At 50.2% G+C, this 19,031-nt stretch overlaps 1 protein-coding gene across 2 annotated transcripts in view; it reads right to left on the reverse strand.

Moving 5' to 3' along the window:
• Positions 1-19,031, reverse strand: part of HIVEP3 (HIVEP zinc finger 3) — a gene marked incomplete at both ends in the record, with an annotated part of 57,526 nt that overhangs the window by 32,627 nt on the left and 5,868 nt on the right. For both annotated transcript variants that reach the window (XM_079697368.1, XM_079697367.1), the window contains one exon: positions 15,820-15,965. In XM_079697368.1, the coding sequence (XP_079553494.1) occupies positions 15,820-15,965 (146 nt within the window). The remainder of the gene's footprint in view (positions 1-15,819; positions 15,966-19,031) is intronic.

The raw sequence follows: 19,031 nt of genomic DNA on the forward strand, positions 1-19,031 counted from the left end.
CTCTCTTGGCCTTGGCTGACTCCACTTGTTCAGAGATCTGCCCGGCGGCCCCTGGCAGCCTCTGCCCTTTTAAACTCTCCTCAATTCCTGGCTCCCCTGGGCTCCTTTCTTCTGAGCCAAACTGGTTCTCTCTCTTTTTTATTTTAAGTTTTTATTTTGAACCAATCACGAACATACAGAAAAGTTGAAAGTATAGTTAGAAAAAAATTCTTTTTCCTGAACTGTTTAAGCGTAAATTGCCAACCCCATGAACCATCACCCCTGAATTCTCCAGGGTATGTTGCTTCCATCCAAGGCCATGCCAGGTTTCCCTGCCTGGTCAGGCTCTAACTCCCCGTGCAGGGTCCGCCCCTGAGGGGAGGCCCTCCTTAACCTGCTTGGCTTTGGCTCTCCAACCAGGCCACCCTGTTATCTCTTGAACCCAAGGAATCCTCTGGAGTTGAACGTCTCTTTTCACGGGAGCTGAAAGTGCTTCAGAATCGCAGCCTGATTCACCACAGTGCCACCTCCCTCCCATCACCACAGTCACGGCGAGATGGCACAGGTCCTGTACCCTCGTACACACTCACCACGCAGCCTTCCTCCCTTCCTCCTGTTGGTGTGTTTTGAGTGAACGCCAAGAGGCTGGCTTCTATCATTCCTATGCTGTGTTAACGCCTCCCTGGGCCATGGTTTCCTCATTGGCAAGGTGAGGAATTTGGATTAAATGATTTCTAGGGACGCTTTCATAATAATAACAGTGGACTTTTATTAAGTGCTTATTATTATTCATCACGCACTGTAAATTCTTTACATGAGTTAAGCCTCATATGAACTCCTTGAGATGTAATTACTATTATCGTCTCCATCCTACAGATGAGGAAACTGAGGCACAGAGCATTTACATAACTCACTTAAGATCAGCTGGTCACTGTGATAGAGCCAGGATTCCCACGCGGGTGGTTTGGCTTCAGTGTTTACACTCTGCCACAACGTGCTTGCAGAAGGGGGAGACATTAGTTGACTCCTTACTTGAAGAGGCAATCATGTAAGGAAATATTGATCATTCATGGCAGAATAAGACACTGTGCCGGGTACATTATACACCAACATCTTCGTTTCCTTTACTTCTCAACAACTTTGATCAATAGGTTACTATTATTATTCTCATTTTTCAGATGAGAAAACTGAGCCATAGAGAGGTTAAGTGACTTTCTAATCAGTAGCACAGCCAGGATTTGAACCCAGGTCTGGCTGATGCCAAAGCCGTGCTTTTGTCACCATGTTCTGCTGCTGAACTGAGACACAAGCTCTGCTCAGAGGGTGGGAGTGAAGGATGCCACTCATCCCCTCTAATAGGCAGGGCGGTGGGATGGAGAGGGCCAGACCCTGGACAGCTGATTCACGCGTCTGATTCTATTTAACATTCACAACAGCACCGAGAGGTATCTCCACCTCCAGAGAGTCACCAAAGAGCATGATTGAAGGCACCCAGGTGGGCAGGCGCAGGTGGGATGTGGCCACTGGAGGGTATCAGTGTCTCCTGGGACTGGGCCTTCACCCCTTGGGCAGCAAGGTGCAGCTGATGCTTGGGGGGATAGACCACAGCAGGGACCCCTCCTCCAAGAGACTCCAGACCAACTCTCTCCTCATTTTTTTAAGCTCCTCATTTTTCTAGTGGGTTCTGGAGATTTGGTATGTCTCTTGCCCCCCTCCTCTCCTCACCAGTGTGTGTCCAGGCAAGCAATACCCAACACCCAACTCTGGGCTCCAAAAGGAAACTCTTCCCAACAGATGTCTTATCTCAGGCCGGGGCACACTGTCAAGGTCTCCTGCCCAGGAAGGGGTACCTGCAGATGAGCTTGGCTTAGATTCTCTGACCTTTAGAAAAGGCAGCTTCTCTGAGGCAGAGACAAGGGCTTGCAACCAGCCCGCACAGACCCCTCGCCCAGCCCTTTCCCTGTAAGCTGCCTCTGAGCAACACCTTCCTCAAGTATTGAGTGCAGAGCTGAAATGGCTCATCGACTGACAAGAGCTGGAAAGATCCTACACAGCACATCACAAGAGCCAGAGATGGTTCACCCAAGCCACATGGGCATCATTCATGCTACAGATGAGAAACCTGGGTTCACAGGAGCAAAGGCCTGCCCAAGGCCTCAGCTCTAGCAAAGGCAGAGTCAAGACACAGTCCCCAGCCCTGGACTCCAAGATCCAAGCCCTTTCCCACATCCTCGAACTACCAGTGGAGAGACTGCAATCCAGAGAGGAAACATGATTCGCCCCAAGTCTCCAGCTCCAGGACTCACCCCACTTACCTCCCTCCATGTGAGGCCTCATTTCAAACAACACCCAAAGATGGAAAAGGTAAAGTTTCCTGTGATTTGCAGCTAATAAAATTCAGGTGGACCCTAGTGTCAGACTCTCCATCTGCCCAACCCATGTGTCATTTTTCTTTTCTGATTTCATTTTTATTGTCCAGAGATCAAACTCTAACTCTTGCCCTCCTGATGTGCTGTGCACACACAGCCATCAGAGACATACCCTGGCTTATACCTTCAGTGGCTTTCTACTGACTGGGAAGAAAGACCACCTGAGCCTGGGGAAGATCACAATCATGCTGGCGGAGGGAAGGGGGTGGGGGGAAAGGAAGATGGAAGGAAGTAAAGACAGTGAAGAAAGGAAGCAAGGAAGGAAGTGGTCTCTTTGCTGAGTACTTCCTCTACGCCAGGCCCGGGAAAACAGCCCATAGTATCTTACCATTCAATTCTAACAAGGAGCCTGTAAAGTAGATACCACTGTCCTACTTTAGGGACTGGCCAGTAATTGCTGGAGGCGGGCCTAGAATCTGATTCTGTCTCAGGCCAATGCCCAAGGACTTTCCAGACTTCCTACAACACTGGCCCTTTCCCCTGTGTTCCTCTGAGTCCTAGAAGTTCAGGAAGGTGCCACAGGGGCCCCAGGAACCTGTGGGGGAGGTTGAGAGGGTGACCTTCCCTGAAGACTTCTTTGGAAGAATGAGTTCTGTGCCTAAAACGTATTTAAAAACAACCTGGGCTTCCCTGGTGGCGCAGTGGTTGAGAATCCGCCTGCCGATGCAGGCGACATGGGTTCGTGCCCCGGTCCGGGAAGATCCCACATGCTGCGGAGCGGCTGGGCCCGTGAGCCATGGCCAGTGAGCCTGCGTGTCCGGAGCCTGTGCTCCGCAACGGAACGGGAGAGGCCACAACAGTGAGAGGCCTGCATACCACAAAAAACAAAAACAAAAACAAAAAACCTACTAGGAGTCTGTTATTGAAGATGGTGGAGAAACATTCTTTATTTACCTTTCCTTTCCTTTCCCTTCCCTTCCCTTTCCTTCTTTCCTTTCCTTTCTTTTTCTTTTTCTTTCTTTCTTTCCTTCCTTCCTTTCTTCTTTCTTTCTTTCTTTCTTCCTTTCTTCTTTCTTTCTTTCTTTCTTTCTTTCTTTCTTTCTTTCTTTCTTTTCTTTCTTCCTCTCTCTCTCTCTCTCTCTCTCTCTCTCTCTCTCTCGGCATAATAAACCCACAAAGAAGAAAAGAGCAGGAGAGGAGACTGACAATAAAATTGTGGAAGCTGGAAAGAGATGGATGGGTGAAAAAGACTTTGCAGACTCAAGACAATGGAATCTAAGTTGACAGCAGGGAATATGAGAACCAACTGAATTTACACCACAGGGCCCCTCAAGGTCTCTGCAGGTGGGGATGGGGGGAACCAAGATAAGGATGACTAGTGGAAAGTCTTGTTAGAAGCAGTCAGACCCCATCCCTTCCTCAACTCCAGCAGCCAGGAGACCATCCCTAAGAAAGCCTGGAGGTTTATTCTCTGCAAAGGGGGAGATGGAAGGCATTTGAGGGGACATCAGGCCAGGTAAGGGCAGGGCAGGGGAATCACAAAGAAATGAAGGGATGGAGTGAATGAATCACTGGAGGCTGAGACTCCTCTCCCTTTCCCCTCCCACCTTTTTCCTTTCTGTGGCTCCCAGGCTATGGGAAATGAACCCTGCTATCTTTAGGCATGAGACTGGAGTCTTCGCCCAAGAAGAACGACCTAAGACTCTGCCACTGCAGCCTCCCCAGTGGAAAAGCCCAGATGGGCAGTCACGGTGAAGCCTCGCTCTCACACCCAGGCGCCCAGCCGTCTCTGAACCTCCCACTCTTAACATAGGAAGACAGCAGAGGTTATCAGACACCTGAGAGAAGAGATTAAACAAACACAAGGATGAAGGGAACCTGAGGGAAACAGAAACCAAATGGAAAAGAACTCTAAAAACAAAACAAAACTAACTAAAGTTAATAGCCTCTGAGAGAGAAGCTACTGAAATCAACCAAATACGAATAGGATATTATTACAAGGAATGTTCAGAGAAAAGAAAGCACTCTTGAAAAATGATAACATGAGTGGCTGGAAGACAAAATGGGGAGAAGTACCCAGAAAGTAGAGCAGAAATACGAAGAGATGGGGATTCTGACGGAGAGGTGTGAAAATTAGAGGAACAAGCCAGGAAGTCCCACCGCAATGAAGAGTAGCCCCTGCTCGCCTCAACTAGAGAAAGCCCGCGCACAGCAACGATGACCCAACGCAGCCAAAAAAAAAAAAGCCAGGAGGTCCAACACCTGAATAACAGGAGTTCCAAAGAGAGGAGAGAGAAAAACGGAGAAGAGGAAATCATCAAGGAAACCATTCAGGAAGATTTTTTAAAGCAGAAGTCCCTGACTTGCCAGATTAAAAGAGTTGCTGAGTGATGAAAACAACCCCACACCGAGATTCACGCCTGTGAAATGTCACTGCTCTAAGGAGGAAGAGAGGAGCCTTAGACAGTTGCAGAAGACGGAGCAGAAATCAGAATGGATCTGGAACTCTTGAGAGCAACCTGGAAGCTTGAGGACAAGGGAGCAATGCTCTCAAAACTTTTTCAACCCGGAATCTGACACTTCAATCAACTGAGGAATTGAATATTCCAGTATTCTCAGTCATGTGATGCATCAAAAGGCTCACCTCTCATGGGCCGTTTCTCAAGAAGACCATGCTGAAGGATGGTCTCTGTGACAATGAGGAAGTAAACTGGGGGAAAGGAAGACGTAAGTCGATGAGGAGATCCAACATAGGTAAGAGAATCTCCAGGGCGAGAGTGAAGGCAGCCCTGGGATGGCAGCTGTGCCCCATGCAAAGGGAGCAGCCCGTGTGGCCAGGAGCCAGCTGGACCCCTCAGGGAGGGACTGTGTCAGCAAGATGAGTTTACAGAGGACCCGCTGCATCTGAACATCTGCAGGGGAGAGTTGGTGAGGTGAGAATTGGGGGGTTGAATTAGCAATACATATATAGAAAACTAATGAAGTTAACACATACACAATTTTTATTCCTAGAGAAAATAAAAGCTGTATAGGAAAGCCAAAGTAACTACAGTTCATTACGTGACATAGCTGTGAAGCATAAATGGTACAGTCTAATGAGAGGATGGGGGATGAGGGGGCATATGTGGACCAGGAAAGGCTCTTGAGTCACTAGCTAATACCTAAGCTGAAGCGCCTGGTAGTAGCAACCCAGGCACATTATTTAGAGATATGGAGGTCAACCAAGATAGTCAGCTAAAAGAGATGAAAGTTATTGCTTCTGGGGGTGGGGTGCTGGGCAGAAAATGTGGGGGAAAGAAGGGTGCTGCTGCTTTCCATAACAAAATTTGTAGAAGTATTTGGCTTTTTCAACTCTGTGCAATTTTGATAAAAGTAAAAACTGAAAGAGAGAGAGAAAGTATGTGCCACTGTTGGCTAAGAGGCTGCTTCGCCTACAGAAGAGAAGGCGAGAAGCCAGCTTCCTCCTGGGCGCCCAGGCTGATTCCCCAGGACAGGAAGGAGGCTGGGACTCAGGTAGATGCTGTCCAGGCCCAGGGGATGCCTGGTCCTCGCTGTAGCCGCCAGGGGCCACTACCTGCTGGCATGGGGACTCCACTTCCCGCACCCCCAAACCCTCAGGCTGAGCCCCTTGCTGCCTTAGACCCCTTACAGCAACCAGAGGCAGTGTCTGCTTGAGAAATGGATTCTCCTTTAAATTTTAATAGGATGCATTTAGGTCTTCCCTGACCATCCTCAGGGCTCTGGGGACTCTGGCCCCAGCATACTCAGACACTCAGTCTGCCCCGTGATCAATATGTCTTTTCTTTTTCTTTTTTTTTTTTTCACTGTCGGTGACTTGGGTTTCATAGTGACATAATCAGCTTTCTCTAATGCCTGGAGCCAGTGTTCCCTGGGAAGTCTTTTGAGTGCTCAGGAGAAAGATGCTAGGCCAGTACAGGCAGTCAACCTAACTAGACAATTTAACATCTGAGATATTTATTTGGAGGATAATCTTTACAAAGGAATAACTTTTCCAAGAATCTAAGTGGCTTCCTAGGAAGAGACATTTCCTGCTTTTGTTTTCAAAACAACCATTCACAAATCTATTGCTGGGAATGTAGCTGTCCAGGAACAGTGAGGAGAGGTCTGGATGGGGGCTGAGAGAACCCTCCCCAGTCCCCCCCAAACCATCAGTCTGCCTGCAGCACACCTGCATCTGTCTTTCCTCCTGTTACTCTAGGAGAAGCACCCCCTTCTCATCAGCTCAGCCCCACCCCTTGCACCTCTTCTAGAACTCCGCCCTGCGCTCGGCCCCTTCTCTCCCGGCACTGCCATCTGCGCCTACCACCTCCACACCCCCAGCAGCACAAGCACAATGAGGATCTCTCTGTGTAAACACCCACCTGCTCAGCCTCATACACACTCACCCAGGTCCCACCCCTCACCCCCTCGTTTCTTCCTCCTTCCCTCCATAGCCAGCCTCTTGGGACAGGTTTACTTACATGTGCTGCCTTCAGGACTCCATCTCCCAAAACAGCTCCCATTAAGGTCCCATCAGTGACCCACATGTGGCCACATCCCGTGGACACTTGCCTGGCCTCCCTGTCCTGGGCCTCTAAGCGGCCCTCAGCACAGATGACCTTGAACTCCCTCTGCCCTTGGCTTCCATGACTTCTCCCTCTGCCAGGTCTCCGCCACTCCTCTGGCTTCTTCTCAGACTCTTGCAGCTTCATCTCTACCTGCCCTCTGACTGCTGGCATATTCCGGCTCAGTCCTGGACGCCCTATTCTTTTTTCTCCTCCCCTCTCCCTAACTGACCCCATCCAGTTCCATCCTCCTAAACAGCATCTACGCATTGACAAACGCATGTCCCAAATGTGTATTTCCTGTCCTCTGAAGGCCAGGCTCACATATCCAATTGCCACATGCCTCCCTGAACACTTGGGTGTCTGACTGGTATCTTCAAAGTGAACGTGTCCACCAAGCTTTGATCTCCCCTTCCCCGAGCCCTTTTCTTACTGTCTTCCCCATCCCTGCCCATCTCGGTAAATGGCAGCACCATCCATCCAGCTGTTACCCGAGCCAGGAACACGGCAGTCATTCTTCATTCCAAGCTTCTCGTCCTCACCCTTAGTATTCAATTCACCAGAAGTCCTCTAGCTCCACTCCCATCTCCAATGTGGTCTCCCTGGTCTGAGCCACTGGATGTCGCACCTGGACTCTGCAATATCTCACCCTCCCCTACCCCCACCCCATTCTCAAAGCTCAGGTCACACTCCCTAGGAGAGATGAAACAACAGGATCTGGGGGAAACAGAAAGAGAAAAAAAACAGTGTGGGTGCATGTGATGGAGGTTGGACAATTCACTCCCAGCCCACTGGGGCCACACTCAGAGCTGCATGTCTACACTTCCAGGGAGAATTCTGAGAATTAAAGAGAAACCAAGGCACTGGATCAGGAAGAAGACAGGGCCCTGGCAGCCTGGACTCACCCAGGAAGGACAGCAGCCTCTATCCAGAGTTGGGCGCCCAAGACCACTTCTCTCCGGCCCCCAAGACACAAGGGATCTGCTCAGAGCAGGCACTGGCCTAGGAGCTGGCAGCCCATGAGCCGGTCCTTTTCGGAACGTTTCATTTTTACCTGTAACACTTGAAGGCAGGTCAGCAAGCAAACGACCTTGGCTCCCAGCCCCATGTGCTTTCGCCATAGCCGAGGCCACCTGACTTCACCTTCCCAGACCAAGCCTGACTCCAGGTTGGTGGGTTGGTCCTGTCTGGCTTGGTTTGGCCCTGATTCTGTGTCCTTGCTCCTTCCTGAGACCCAGAGCGTCCACCCTGTCACAGATTCTGAGAGCTGCTGAGGTCAGGGATCCAGCCCCTCACCTGAGGTCTCAGTTAAAGGGAGATTCCTTCATTTAATAAACATTCTCTAGCACTGCTAGGCACCATTTTCAGCACTGGGGATACAGCAATGAATAAAGCACAATTCCTGTCCTCTCACAGGGTGTACATTCTGGGGGAGGAAACAGAAACAAACTAGTGACTTTCTGGGGAAAAATAAAGCAGGGAAGGGAAGGGGGATAAGAAATGCTCGAGGAGGGTACGTGTGGGAGGGTGGCCTGGGAAGGCTTCACCAAAGTGTGAGTGAAGGAAGTGAAGGAGCTGCGGGACCCTGGAAAAAGTGTTCAAGGTAGAGGCTTCCCTGGTGGCGCAGTGGTTAAGAATCTGCCTGCCAATGCAGGGGACACAGGTTCGAGCCCTGGTCCGAGAAGATCCCACATGCCACGGAGCAACTAAGCCCGTACGCCACAGCTACTGAGCCTGCACTCTAGAGCCCACGAGCCACAACTACTGAGCCCACGTGCCACAACTACTGAAGCCCACGTGCCTAGAGCCCATGCTCCACAACAAGAGAAGCCACCACAATGAGAAGCCCGCACACTGCGGAGAAGAGTAGCCCCCGCTAGCCCCAACTAGAGAAAGCCCGTGTGCAGCCAACGAAGACCCAACGCAGCCAAAAATAAATAAATAAAATAAATAAATTTATTTAAAAAAAAAGTGTTCAAGGCAGTGGGCACAGCAAGTGCAAAGGCCCTGAGGCAGAAGCATGTCTGACAAAGAGATCCTCGGCTGGAGCACAGGAAGCAAGGGGTAGAGGGGTAGGCAGAGGTCAGGGAGGACCTGGGGTCAGCACACGCAGGCCACTTGTGGGCTGTGGAGGGTGCAGAGTGGGAGTGACAGGCTCTGCTGGTGTTAAACAGGATCATTCTGGTTGCCGGGTTAAGAATACACTGTAGTGGGTAAGGGTGGAAGCAGGAGATTACAGCAGGACACTGTGACAAACCAGATGAATCTTGGCAGTGGTTTGACCCAGGAGGTGGGAAAAATGGGCAGATTCTGGATATGGTTTCACAGGGTGAGTTAACAGGATTTGTTAATGGAGGTGAGAGAGAGCCGTTTGGGGCCTGAAGACAGGAAAAATGAAGCTGCCTGTGCAGAGTTTGAACGAGTGATTTTGCGTCCTTCTTTCAAAGTATATCTTTTTTTTCTTTGGCCACTCAAAAAACTTTCAAAAAGACATTCGGCGAATGAGCAAATGCACACAGTTTCTCTGCCTATGTTTACATTTCATAACCTTTACGTGATGAACACTTTGGTAGCAAGTTTTTTTTGTTCCAGTTTGGATTTTTAGAGTGGTTTACCTGCGGAGTTTATTCTTTACACCTATCCAAAAACCTCCAACTTATTATTATGTATTTAATTCATAGTTTAATCAATTTGTTCCCCAATAAATATAGAGGTAACAAATATTCCCAAAGGCATAATTCAACAGCATCCTTAACCTGGAGTTCACAGTAAGATGGGGCTACACAGAGTAGAAATTTAGAAATTTAGGATAGAAAATATGCTGCATTTTTACGTTTCAAAGTCCAAGAAGGAATGGGTTTGTGAAAAATTATTAACAAACAAACTTTAAATTTTTTAAAATTAAAACTATTCTCTCCAAGCTACTATTTCATAAATACATACACACATATGTGTGTGCATGCGTGCTTGCTTTTAAAAATATAGGTACACAATAAACAACATGTGGATATACTGCATAAACTCTTAGACCTCAATAAAAACAAATTCAGCTATTAGAAATGAAAATACATGAGATAGAAAAGCACACCTGTTAAAAATATAACTCCTTCAAGTGGAACTGTACCAAATTAAGCAAACTTTCAAAATAATTTCTTTAACAAATATACCAAGAGCCCCAGGAGTCACAGTGGTTCTTCAGCATCTGCTGTGCTGTGTTCTAAGGATGAGTTCATTGGATGCCCAGGTGACCATCACACAGATGGCTGAGACCTGACATGGAGCTCCGGGGAGAAGTCCGGCGGGAAATGCGAGTCTGGGAGTCATCAGCCTATAGATGGTACACAGAGCCACCTTGGGAGTGAGTTTACACAGAGAAAAGGGGAAGCCCAGGGGCTGAGCCCTGGGGGCCCTAATGTTTAGAGATCAGGAGATGGTGGGAAATCACCAAAGATGACGAGAAAGTGCTGCTGGCAAAGAAAAGGAGGGTCAAGAAAGATGGCCGCCTGGAGACCAGGGGACAAAGTGTTTTGAGGAGGGTGGAGGGGTCACCTGTGTCAAATGCTGCCAGCAGGTCAGAAATGAAGAGAAATGAAAACTGACCACGGAATTCTTCAGCACTGGAGGTCATTGTTGACCTTGATAAGTGTAGCTTTTGAGGTGTGATGAGTCCAGCGCCCCGCTGGCATGAGTCTGAGAGAGGATGGGAGGAGAGATGAGACATGAGCAAGTACAGTCATCGCTTTCTGGAGTTTTCCTCTTGAGGAAAACAGAAAAATCTGGCGAATAAGCCCTTTAGTCAAAGGAATGTTTTTAAGGTGGGAAACTTTAAGTTTGGATGTACTGAACTGAATGGGCTAGGAGAGAGGAGTGGCTGGAGGGATGTATTGGGTGGTGCTGGGGAGCTGGGAAGAGATGGGAGTCAGTACCCTTGGACAGGAGCACAGATGGTCCTCCCTCAATGGCTGAGTCCTGCCATTGGCCGTGGCAGGGTCTGGCGTGGATGCCTTCTGCTGAAGGCCTGAAGGGCTTGGGAGGCAGCCCCCGACAGCCCCATGCCTGTGAGTCACCATACCCACACGCACTGGCCCAGCCCACAGCTGGGCTTCTGTCCCCTGCCCTGTATTCCAGTTCCAAGCTGAGGCTGGGCTGCCCCTCTAAACCCACCCTACCCCTTACCCTTGACAACAGCCACCTTTCTGAGGACTCCCCACCCCAGCTGGGCCTGACCTCCATGGTTTCACCCTCTGATCTCATCATTCCCTTCAGGCCTAAGCACCGACCCCCCCACCCCCACCCCAGCTGGGCCTGGATGACCACTTTTGGCATCCAGGTAGTTCCTATCAATTCTAGCCTCTTCTTCCACAGCAGCCCTTTGGGCTGAGCTCTCAGCTTTCCTTGCAACAAGTGAACTTGAGTTAGGACAACACAGGCATTACCCTCAATGAACCGTATAACTTTGTAGGTGTAAAGTCAACGTTCTCCTAACAAAGGAGCCCTTCTAAAACAACCGAGGCAAATGCAGGGATGCTGGGCGAGAAAGTCAACGTACTCTTGATGGGCACTCCTGGAGGCTGCCTGGAAGATGCAGACTGTTCGGGTGTGGAAGGGATGGGGAATGCAGGGCGGGGGCTGTGTGCCGGAAATCAATGCGGTAAATAGGAACGGATGCATAGCGTGGACAAAGCATGGCCCTAGGACCCAAGCCAAGAGGGCACTTGCAGGGGAGACAGGAATGGATTTCAGTACCACTGTTATTCCAGAAGTAACGCAGAGAACTAGGGAGTATGGAGGGATCTGAGAGGTTAGTTAGAGGAGAGGGCTGAGTACTGCCCTTTGGAGGTGGCTAGGATTTGGCAATGGGCAGAGCCCAGCAGGCACAGAAGGTGAAGCACAACAGGGGTGAGTGAGACTGTGGGGCCGGGAAGACCAGCCTGAGTTTCAACCGGATCAGGCAGGTAAGGCGGCCACAGAAGGCTCTGGAGCAGAGGTGTGACAAAGGCAGAACCATGATCAAGGACACCCAATAGCACCAACATGGGGGCCTGGAGAGAGGGGGTAAGAGCCATGGTACAGGGAGTGCAGAGAGACCACCTCTGAGTCATGGACCACTAGGTGTGGACACCAGACTTTGGGGACTAATTGGAAGGGGGAGGGTTGGGGGAGAAGAAGGTGTCCAAGATGACACTAAGGTTTTGAGTGTGAAGGGCTGGGCACATCATCTGGCTCTGGATGTGGAAGGAGATGTCGTTGGTGGCAATTGGAGGGCTTGGTCCAACTCATGCTGAGTTCGAGGTGCCCTAGTCTCCCAGGCAGAGGTGCCTGGGAGGCATCAGAAGCAATGGTCTATAGTTCAGGAGTGAGGTCCTAGCTGGAGACTCAGATTTAGTGTCCTTGGCACAGTGAGGTTTGAAGCCAAGGAGGTGGACGACAGCGACCAGGGAGACCACTCAAGGCCAGAAGAAACCAGTCCGACTGACCAGGTGCATGAGTCACCATTATACCCAGACTGCCGACCGACCCACCTTTCCTCTCTGCCTGTCCCAGTCTCATGCACCCTCCAGGCCTAGCCCTCCCCCTCCAGGAAGCCATCTCTGGCTACTCCAGCCTTGGGAGTCCTTGCCTGCTGTGAGCATCTCAATATTGGGGGTCCACACCTCAGCACCGGGCCTTGTGCTGCACCTGAACCAAGCTCCTTGAGAGGAGAACCACAGTTTACCCCCTTGGCTCTGGGCATCTTCTGACACAGAGCACTCATAAGGCACTGAATAAATAGCTCCTCCTGGATGGATTGAGTGATTGATCAACTGCTGGGTTGGACGTCAAGAAGAATAGTAAGGAGACTAGTGATGAGAAGACTCCTGCCTCTTGGACTCATCCAGCATCTATTCTTGCTGTCTGGTCTCTTGACTCATGGTCATGAATTAGATCTATATGGATCAACCTGACTACATCTCAGAACATCACTGAGTAGAAACAACAAGTTGCAGATGTATGGTAAATCCTCTGGAGTAGTCAGTGCTATCTACCAAAGAGCCCTGGTCCTCCCCTGTGCATGGAAGGGCTGTGCTTCCCCCCCTCTCAGGGACCTGGGTGAGGCCTGCGGTTTGCTCTGGCAGATGAGATGGGAGCAGAAGCTTCTGGGTGGAAGCCTGAAGAGTCAGTGCACAAGGCACCACTGTCCCATCTTACCATCTCGGCCTTGGCTGGCCTGGATCTCTGAGTGACTCCCAGGAACAGAACCCCATTGCAGACCCTTGTCAAACAGGTATTGGAGTGAAGTACAAATACTTGCTGTGTTAAAAAAAAAAAAACACAAAAGAAAGAAAGAAAAAAAGGGAAGGGAGGGAGGGGGAGGGGAGGGAGGGAGGGAGTGGGGAGGGGAGGGAGGGAGGAAGGAAGGAAGGAAGGAAGGAAGGAGGGAAGGAATGGGCCTAAGGCAAAGCCCTGGTGACCTCAGGTGGGTCTGCCTGAAGGGTCTATTCAGTGTTTCTGGGTGGGGGCACCCTCGGCATTTTGGGTGGGACAAGTGGTTCTGTGGTTGGTGATAGGATGGTCACATACCCAGCCCTGTCCATGAAATGCCAGAGGTGCCCGCAGTTCTGTGACAACCCAAACTCTCATGCCCACATTTGCAAATGCTCCTGGGGGTGACACCAGCCCCAAGAGAGCTGTAAATGTTGAGGGGTCACCAGAAGGGAAGGTGGGAGGTACAGAGGGGGCCCAGATGGGACAGCGGGGCTGCAGGAGAAGATGACCTGACCGGCGGCATTACATAACCCCCCCCACCAAAGTGCTCAAATTAGATGTGACAAGTAGAGACAGTGAGGATGATGTTCTTCGCAGCTGACAGACAGAGTGAGATTATCCTGGAGGGGATAAAAGCGATGGACGCAATAGTGAAAAAATGCTCCGATGCCCATTTGTCAGCACCATGAACTGCAGCCTTTACACGGGGCAGCAACAGGATCCCCTGACAATCCACAAAGTATGTAATTATCCTCTTTTACAGATGGGAAGCAGAGCTGCAGAGGTGAGGGGATTGTCTGAGTGGAACAGGTAAGTGGGAGAGCTGCTCGGGGGCAGGGATGCTGGACCTGGGAAGAGAGGGAGATTCTGAACAGAGCAGGTAGGATTAAATGATGACCTGGGTGGGACGGTGGGGGTAGGTTACAGTGAGGACCCCTGCCTACGCTGTAGGAAGAGGACAAGGGGACTCAGGTGTGGCCTTCACCTTTCAGCTGAAGGTAGACCGTGTGGCAGAGACTCTGGTGGCTGAAGCTGTAAACTAACTGCAGTGGGGAGAGGCTCCTGCCAACTGCCCTTTCGGGGGCTCAGGCTTCCTGGGGGGAAATGAGGGCAGCAGGGAGCCGCCTGGAACCAGATCTCCAGTCTGGGGGAGGACAGTTGCCTCTCAGGGCAGAAGCAAACCCCCTCCTTCATGGCCGCTAACACTCAGCCACCCCCTGGGGCCCCACAGATGGTCCTTGAAACTGCTGGGAGAAGGCTGTGACCCATGCACCAATCCCAGGATGAAGTCTTATGTGGCCTTTGGAGGACCCCAATGATGTGAGAACACAGAGACACACGGGGGCGCTCTAACCAAGTAGCAGAAGAGGATACCCGTCAGTCCTCAGATGGAAAGAGGGCAAATATTTCGAAAAACCTCTGGTCTAGTGTTTCTCAGTGGATCAGTTCCTGGAACTCTGAAAAGGATATTTCTCCCCCCGGGGGACGTGTCCCTGCCACTGCAGGATGTCTGCCCTCCCTGACCCCCTCCCTGTCACTATGACGACCCAAACCCCCAAGTTCAGTTTCCAAACACTCCCTCTCCTGAGAGCCCCTGCTGGTGAGTGCCACCGGAGGATGCCCACTGGTGGCCTTGGGGAGCTGGGTAGTGTCTGCTCTCCCAGCGCCATAGAGGAATCCAGCACCTCCCACTTTGACTTTGTGAGTGAGGCACCTGCAGGTGCTGGAGGATCGTAGGTCCCATAACATTCCGCGTTGGCTGGGGCTCATGGGGACCATCCTCCTTGGTAGGTAGGTTTTCCTCCGTGCTGTTATCCCTCAGGACTGGGCAGGACGAGGGCTGCATTGATCACACTGGGGACACAGACACAGGACCCTGAGACAGACACCACGGGACCTGCGTACAGACACCCACGTCCCAAGAAGCACACACGTGGTCACAAAGAACACAGCTTGCACAACACTTCCACAAAGCAGGTCTGAAACCAGACAGCCTGCTGGAGCCCGGGGAGCCCCACAGTTGAGAGTTCTGAGATGTTTCTATCATTAGGTTTACAAAGACAAAGCACCAACGGAGAAAAACCAGGGGTATTATTCTAAATATTTACCAACCGACGAGTCCTGGACTCCGGCCAGTCAGAACAGAGACCGGTGTACACAGCTGGTATGTGCAGTGCGCTATCAGCCCTGTAAACAGCCTTGTCAGCAGAGCCCGAGTCCCCCTGTGGGACATCAGGCCTGCCATGGTGGCTGCTTAGGCAGGACAGAGGTGACTTTTGGGGAACATACACCAAGGTTAACAGCAGTCCGGAAAGGACCTGGGAGAATCACTATCAATCCCAATGCGGGGTCTAGGAACCCAGCCAGCACGTGAGGAAAGAGGGGCTGGGGGAAGACCCAGGCGGCTCCAGTCCCCAGCACATACCTGGCATACCCCACCCCCAACCAAGGAGCCCGCACTCCTTAACAGAGGTGGTCAGCGAGTCCCACAAAGATGGCACCTCCTGGAAGGCTGGAAGCCCAGGGCTCCCGTGGGCACAGCCCTGCCCGTTGAGATGCTCACCACCTCTGAACACAGATGACACCTCCCCCAGCCCTCGGGCGGGCGCGGGCTCTTACTGCATGGGAAGCAGACATTGCAAACCAAAGGTGATTCTTACCCTCCTTCGAAGATTTTGATCCTCGCCGGCTCCCCTCTCTTGGAGGCAGGAGCGTCCTCCTCCGGCTTCCCTCGCTTCTCCTCTTCCTTCTCCACTCTAGCTATCTCTTTCTGGCCTTCCGGGGAAACCAGCGAAGGGAGGCGAACCTGGCCCACCGCAGGAACGACAAAATCATGGCTGGTTAACGGGTGGTCATGGAATGATGCCTTTGATGGCATCACACACCTACACTTCATCTTCCCTCTACCCAGTGAAGAGGTGCTATTAGCCCCACTTTACAGAAGGAGGGAAACAGATCCTCAGAGAGGTGAAGTCAGAACTGGGACTCTGACCAGGTCTTTTTCAGGGGAAGACCAGGCCTTCCCATGAGAGCTGCGTTTGCTCTCTTTTTCACACTAGTCTAGGGGCTTCTGGGGACAGGTCCTCATCTTGGTCTCCTCGGTCACACCAGCCTCAGAGAAGGCATTTGAGGAAGGCTGAATACATAAATGAAGGCTCCACCTTTGGAGATTAACCAGCCCAATTCTCTTTTATAGATGAGAAAGTCAAGGTCACACAGCAAGTTAAGGGCATTGCTGGGAGCAGAACGCAGGTCTCCTGAAGGCCCTGACCAATAGCACCCCCCACAGTCCCTCGCTCCCGAGCCGGACACAGAGAAGCTGTGCCGCCCACTGATGGGCATGGGCCTGGCGGGCGTGCATCTCAGGGAACCTGTTCTCTTCAAGAGATAAGGGCCTCGGTGGTGAGAGCTGGCTGGATAACATGTCCCCTAGATCCTCTGATGGTGGCAGGGGTGGGTGCACCCTTTAATAGGGAGCAGCGATGCTGGGCTGGGGGCTGGGGCCAGCAGTGAGATTCTTATCCTACTTCATGCCACTGTCATTAAGGTCACGAGGAACTGCACTGCTGACAGCCGACAGGAGGAGCAACCCTGTCTCCCGGTGCTGAGACAATCTAAGGACAGAAGTCCCTGTGCCAGTCACCACACCTGCCCCTACCAGGATGGGCTGGGGCTGAGCAGAAAGGTAGCTGGTTGGGAATCAGGGAATCTGAGTTCTAGCACCACATAGGCCACTGCATGCTGAGCCACCCTTGGGTGAATTACTTCACCTCTCTGGGCCTCAGAGTCTGAGGGGATTAGACCATCTTGGAGATTCATTCCAGGGTCAATTCCTATGACTCAGTGACCCCCCCACCAAAAAAAAATCTCTTCGGAATTGGAGATGGGGAGTGGAAACCAAGTGAGGCTATGGACTGCTGCTTTGGCAGAAGGCAGGTGATTTTATGCAATACCCAGGGATTTCCAGAGCATGCTGTTTTCACTTCCATCTCAGCCTGCCATCTGGGCCATCCATGGAAGGACCAAGAGGCTTCCCCCAGGCTGGTGAATGACTTCTGTCTCACAACCAGCTGTGATGTCAGGGCCAAGCTAGAGGAGGCTGGTTTTGGTGGCAGGAGCCACTCTACCAGGAAACACTGTTGGAATTGAGCAGGGGACCAGGGATCCACTTTAGCTTTTAATGATAATAATGTGAATAACTGCAGATAATGATGATCAAGTGCCAATGTGCCAACCACTGTTTTAAACACACTTTGCATATTTTAACTCATTTAACTACCTCTACAGTCCTATGAGCCAAGTATTATTATTGTCTCTATTTTATAGATGAGGAAACCAAGGTGCAGAGAGGTTAAGTAATTGGCCCAAGGTCAATTAGTAAATGAGATAGTGGGATTCAAATTTGGGCAACTTGGCACTGAAGCCCTTGCTCTTAATCTCTTTGCAATAGTGCATGTGGTTGTCAAAATGATCCCCAAAGAGAAAAAAGGAAGGAGAAACCTGGGGGATGAAATGTGGCTGCAAAGTGAACTCTTGTATAAGCTTGGGTTTCTCCAGGGCTTAAAATTGAAAAAAAAATGTACGTGACCAAACTCAAACCTGATTGGGTGGCCTAGACCTGCACAAAGATGGTTAGGAAGAGCTTTGAAATGCTGATATAGCCCAAAGGGCCTTTTCAGAGCTACTAACAGGGAATGGAAGCTATGGGATGACAAATGTCAGCTCAGTATAATAGGGAACTTTCTTAAAGCACTGTCCCAAGATGGGCTGGGCTGTACTAAGAGGTGGTGAGTGCCCAGTCACTGGACATATGCAAGTAGAGACCAGAGAGAAGTGTAATTATAGAAAGGCATCAATCAGTGGGCCATGCAGTTACATTAATGGACCAGACTGGTGAGCTTCTGGTAGGAAACATGCCAGTGAATCAAATGGAATATTCCAGGAAAAAGTGTGCATGGTTCAGCTCATTTTAGGAAAGCAGCATTTTGAACAAATGATTGTCAAACCCAGTTAAGCCAAATTAACTCTTTGTTTTTCTTAAACCACCTTTCAGTGTTCAATCATTAAAGCAGAGGAGGAGTCCTGAGCATCCAAAAGAAATTTGGAGTGAGATCTAGTTTTGAATCCAGGATATTTACTGTGTGTGGGGCCTTGTGCAAGTTACCTGACTTCTTTATGCTTTGGTCTCTTTATCAATCATATAGTGATATAGAACCCTGTCAAGGTGGTTGTGAGGATAAAAGTAACACTGAGCACAGTACCTGGTACATAGTAAGTGCACTACAAGTTCTAAGTGTGAATATAATTTCAACAGCATCTTGGGAGTAGCCATAGCCAGTAAGAGACACTGGAGAGAAAATCTGTCATGATGTTTATGGCGAAAGTGGAAACCTCATTTAAGGATGTCTGTAGACTGACAAGGATATTTAGAGAATAAATTTGGGAACCAGTTTGGTGAAGAATATCCAGTAGAGCTAAGGATAAATTCAATGCACAAAAGTCACTCAATAAAAGAGCAGGATACAAATATAGGAGAAGTCATCGAACATAGTTTTGTTCATTTATCTACAATAGGAATTTAGGGAACTTATTTGGTCAAAGAATCTGGTCTGAAGACACACTAATGAACATCTCTAAACTTGCAGTCACTTTTAAGGTTTTCTTTCCTCAAATAATTGAAAGAAGAAAAATAGACTCTCTGGAGTCAGACAGGTTTGGGTTCAAATTCTGGGTTTTCCAAATATTTGTCATGTGACCTGGACCTCTCTCACCTTCTGACACTCAGTTCCCTCATCTACAGAATGAAGATGATACTGCTACCTCACAGGTGGAGATGAGTTTCAACTGGATTCAAGGGCACAGAGCAATGCCT

Source organism: Hyperoodon ampullatus, assembly GCF_949752795.1.
Source record: "Hyperoodon ampullatus genome assembly, chromosome: 2".
NCBI lineage: Eukaryota > Metazoa > Chordata > Mammalia > Artiodactyla > Ziphiidae > Hyperoodon > Hyperoodon ampullatus.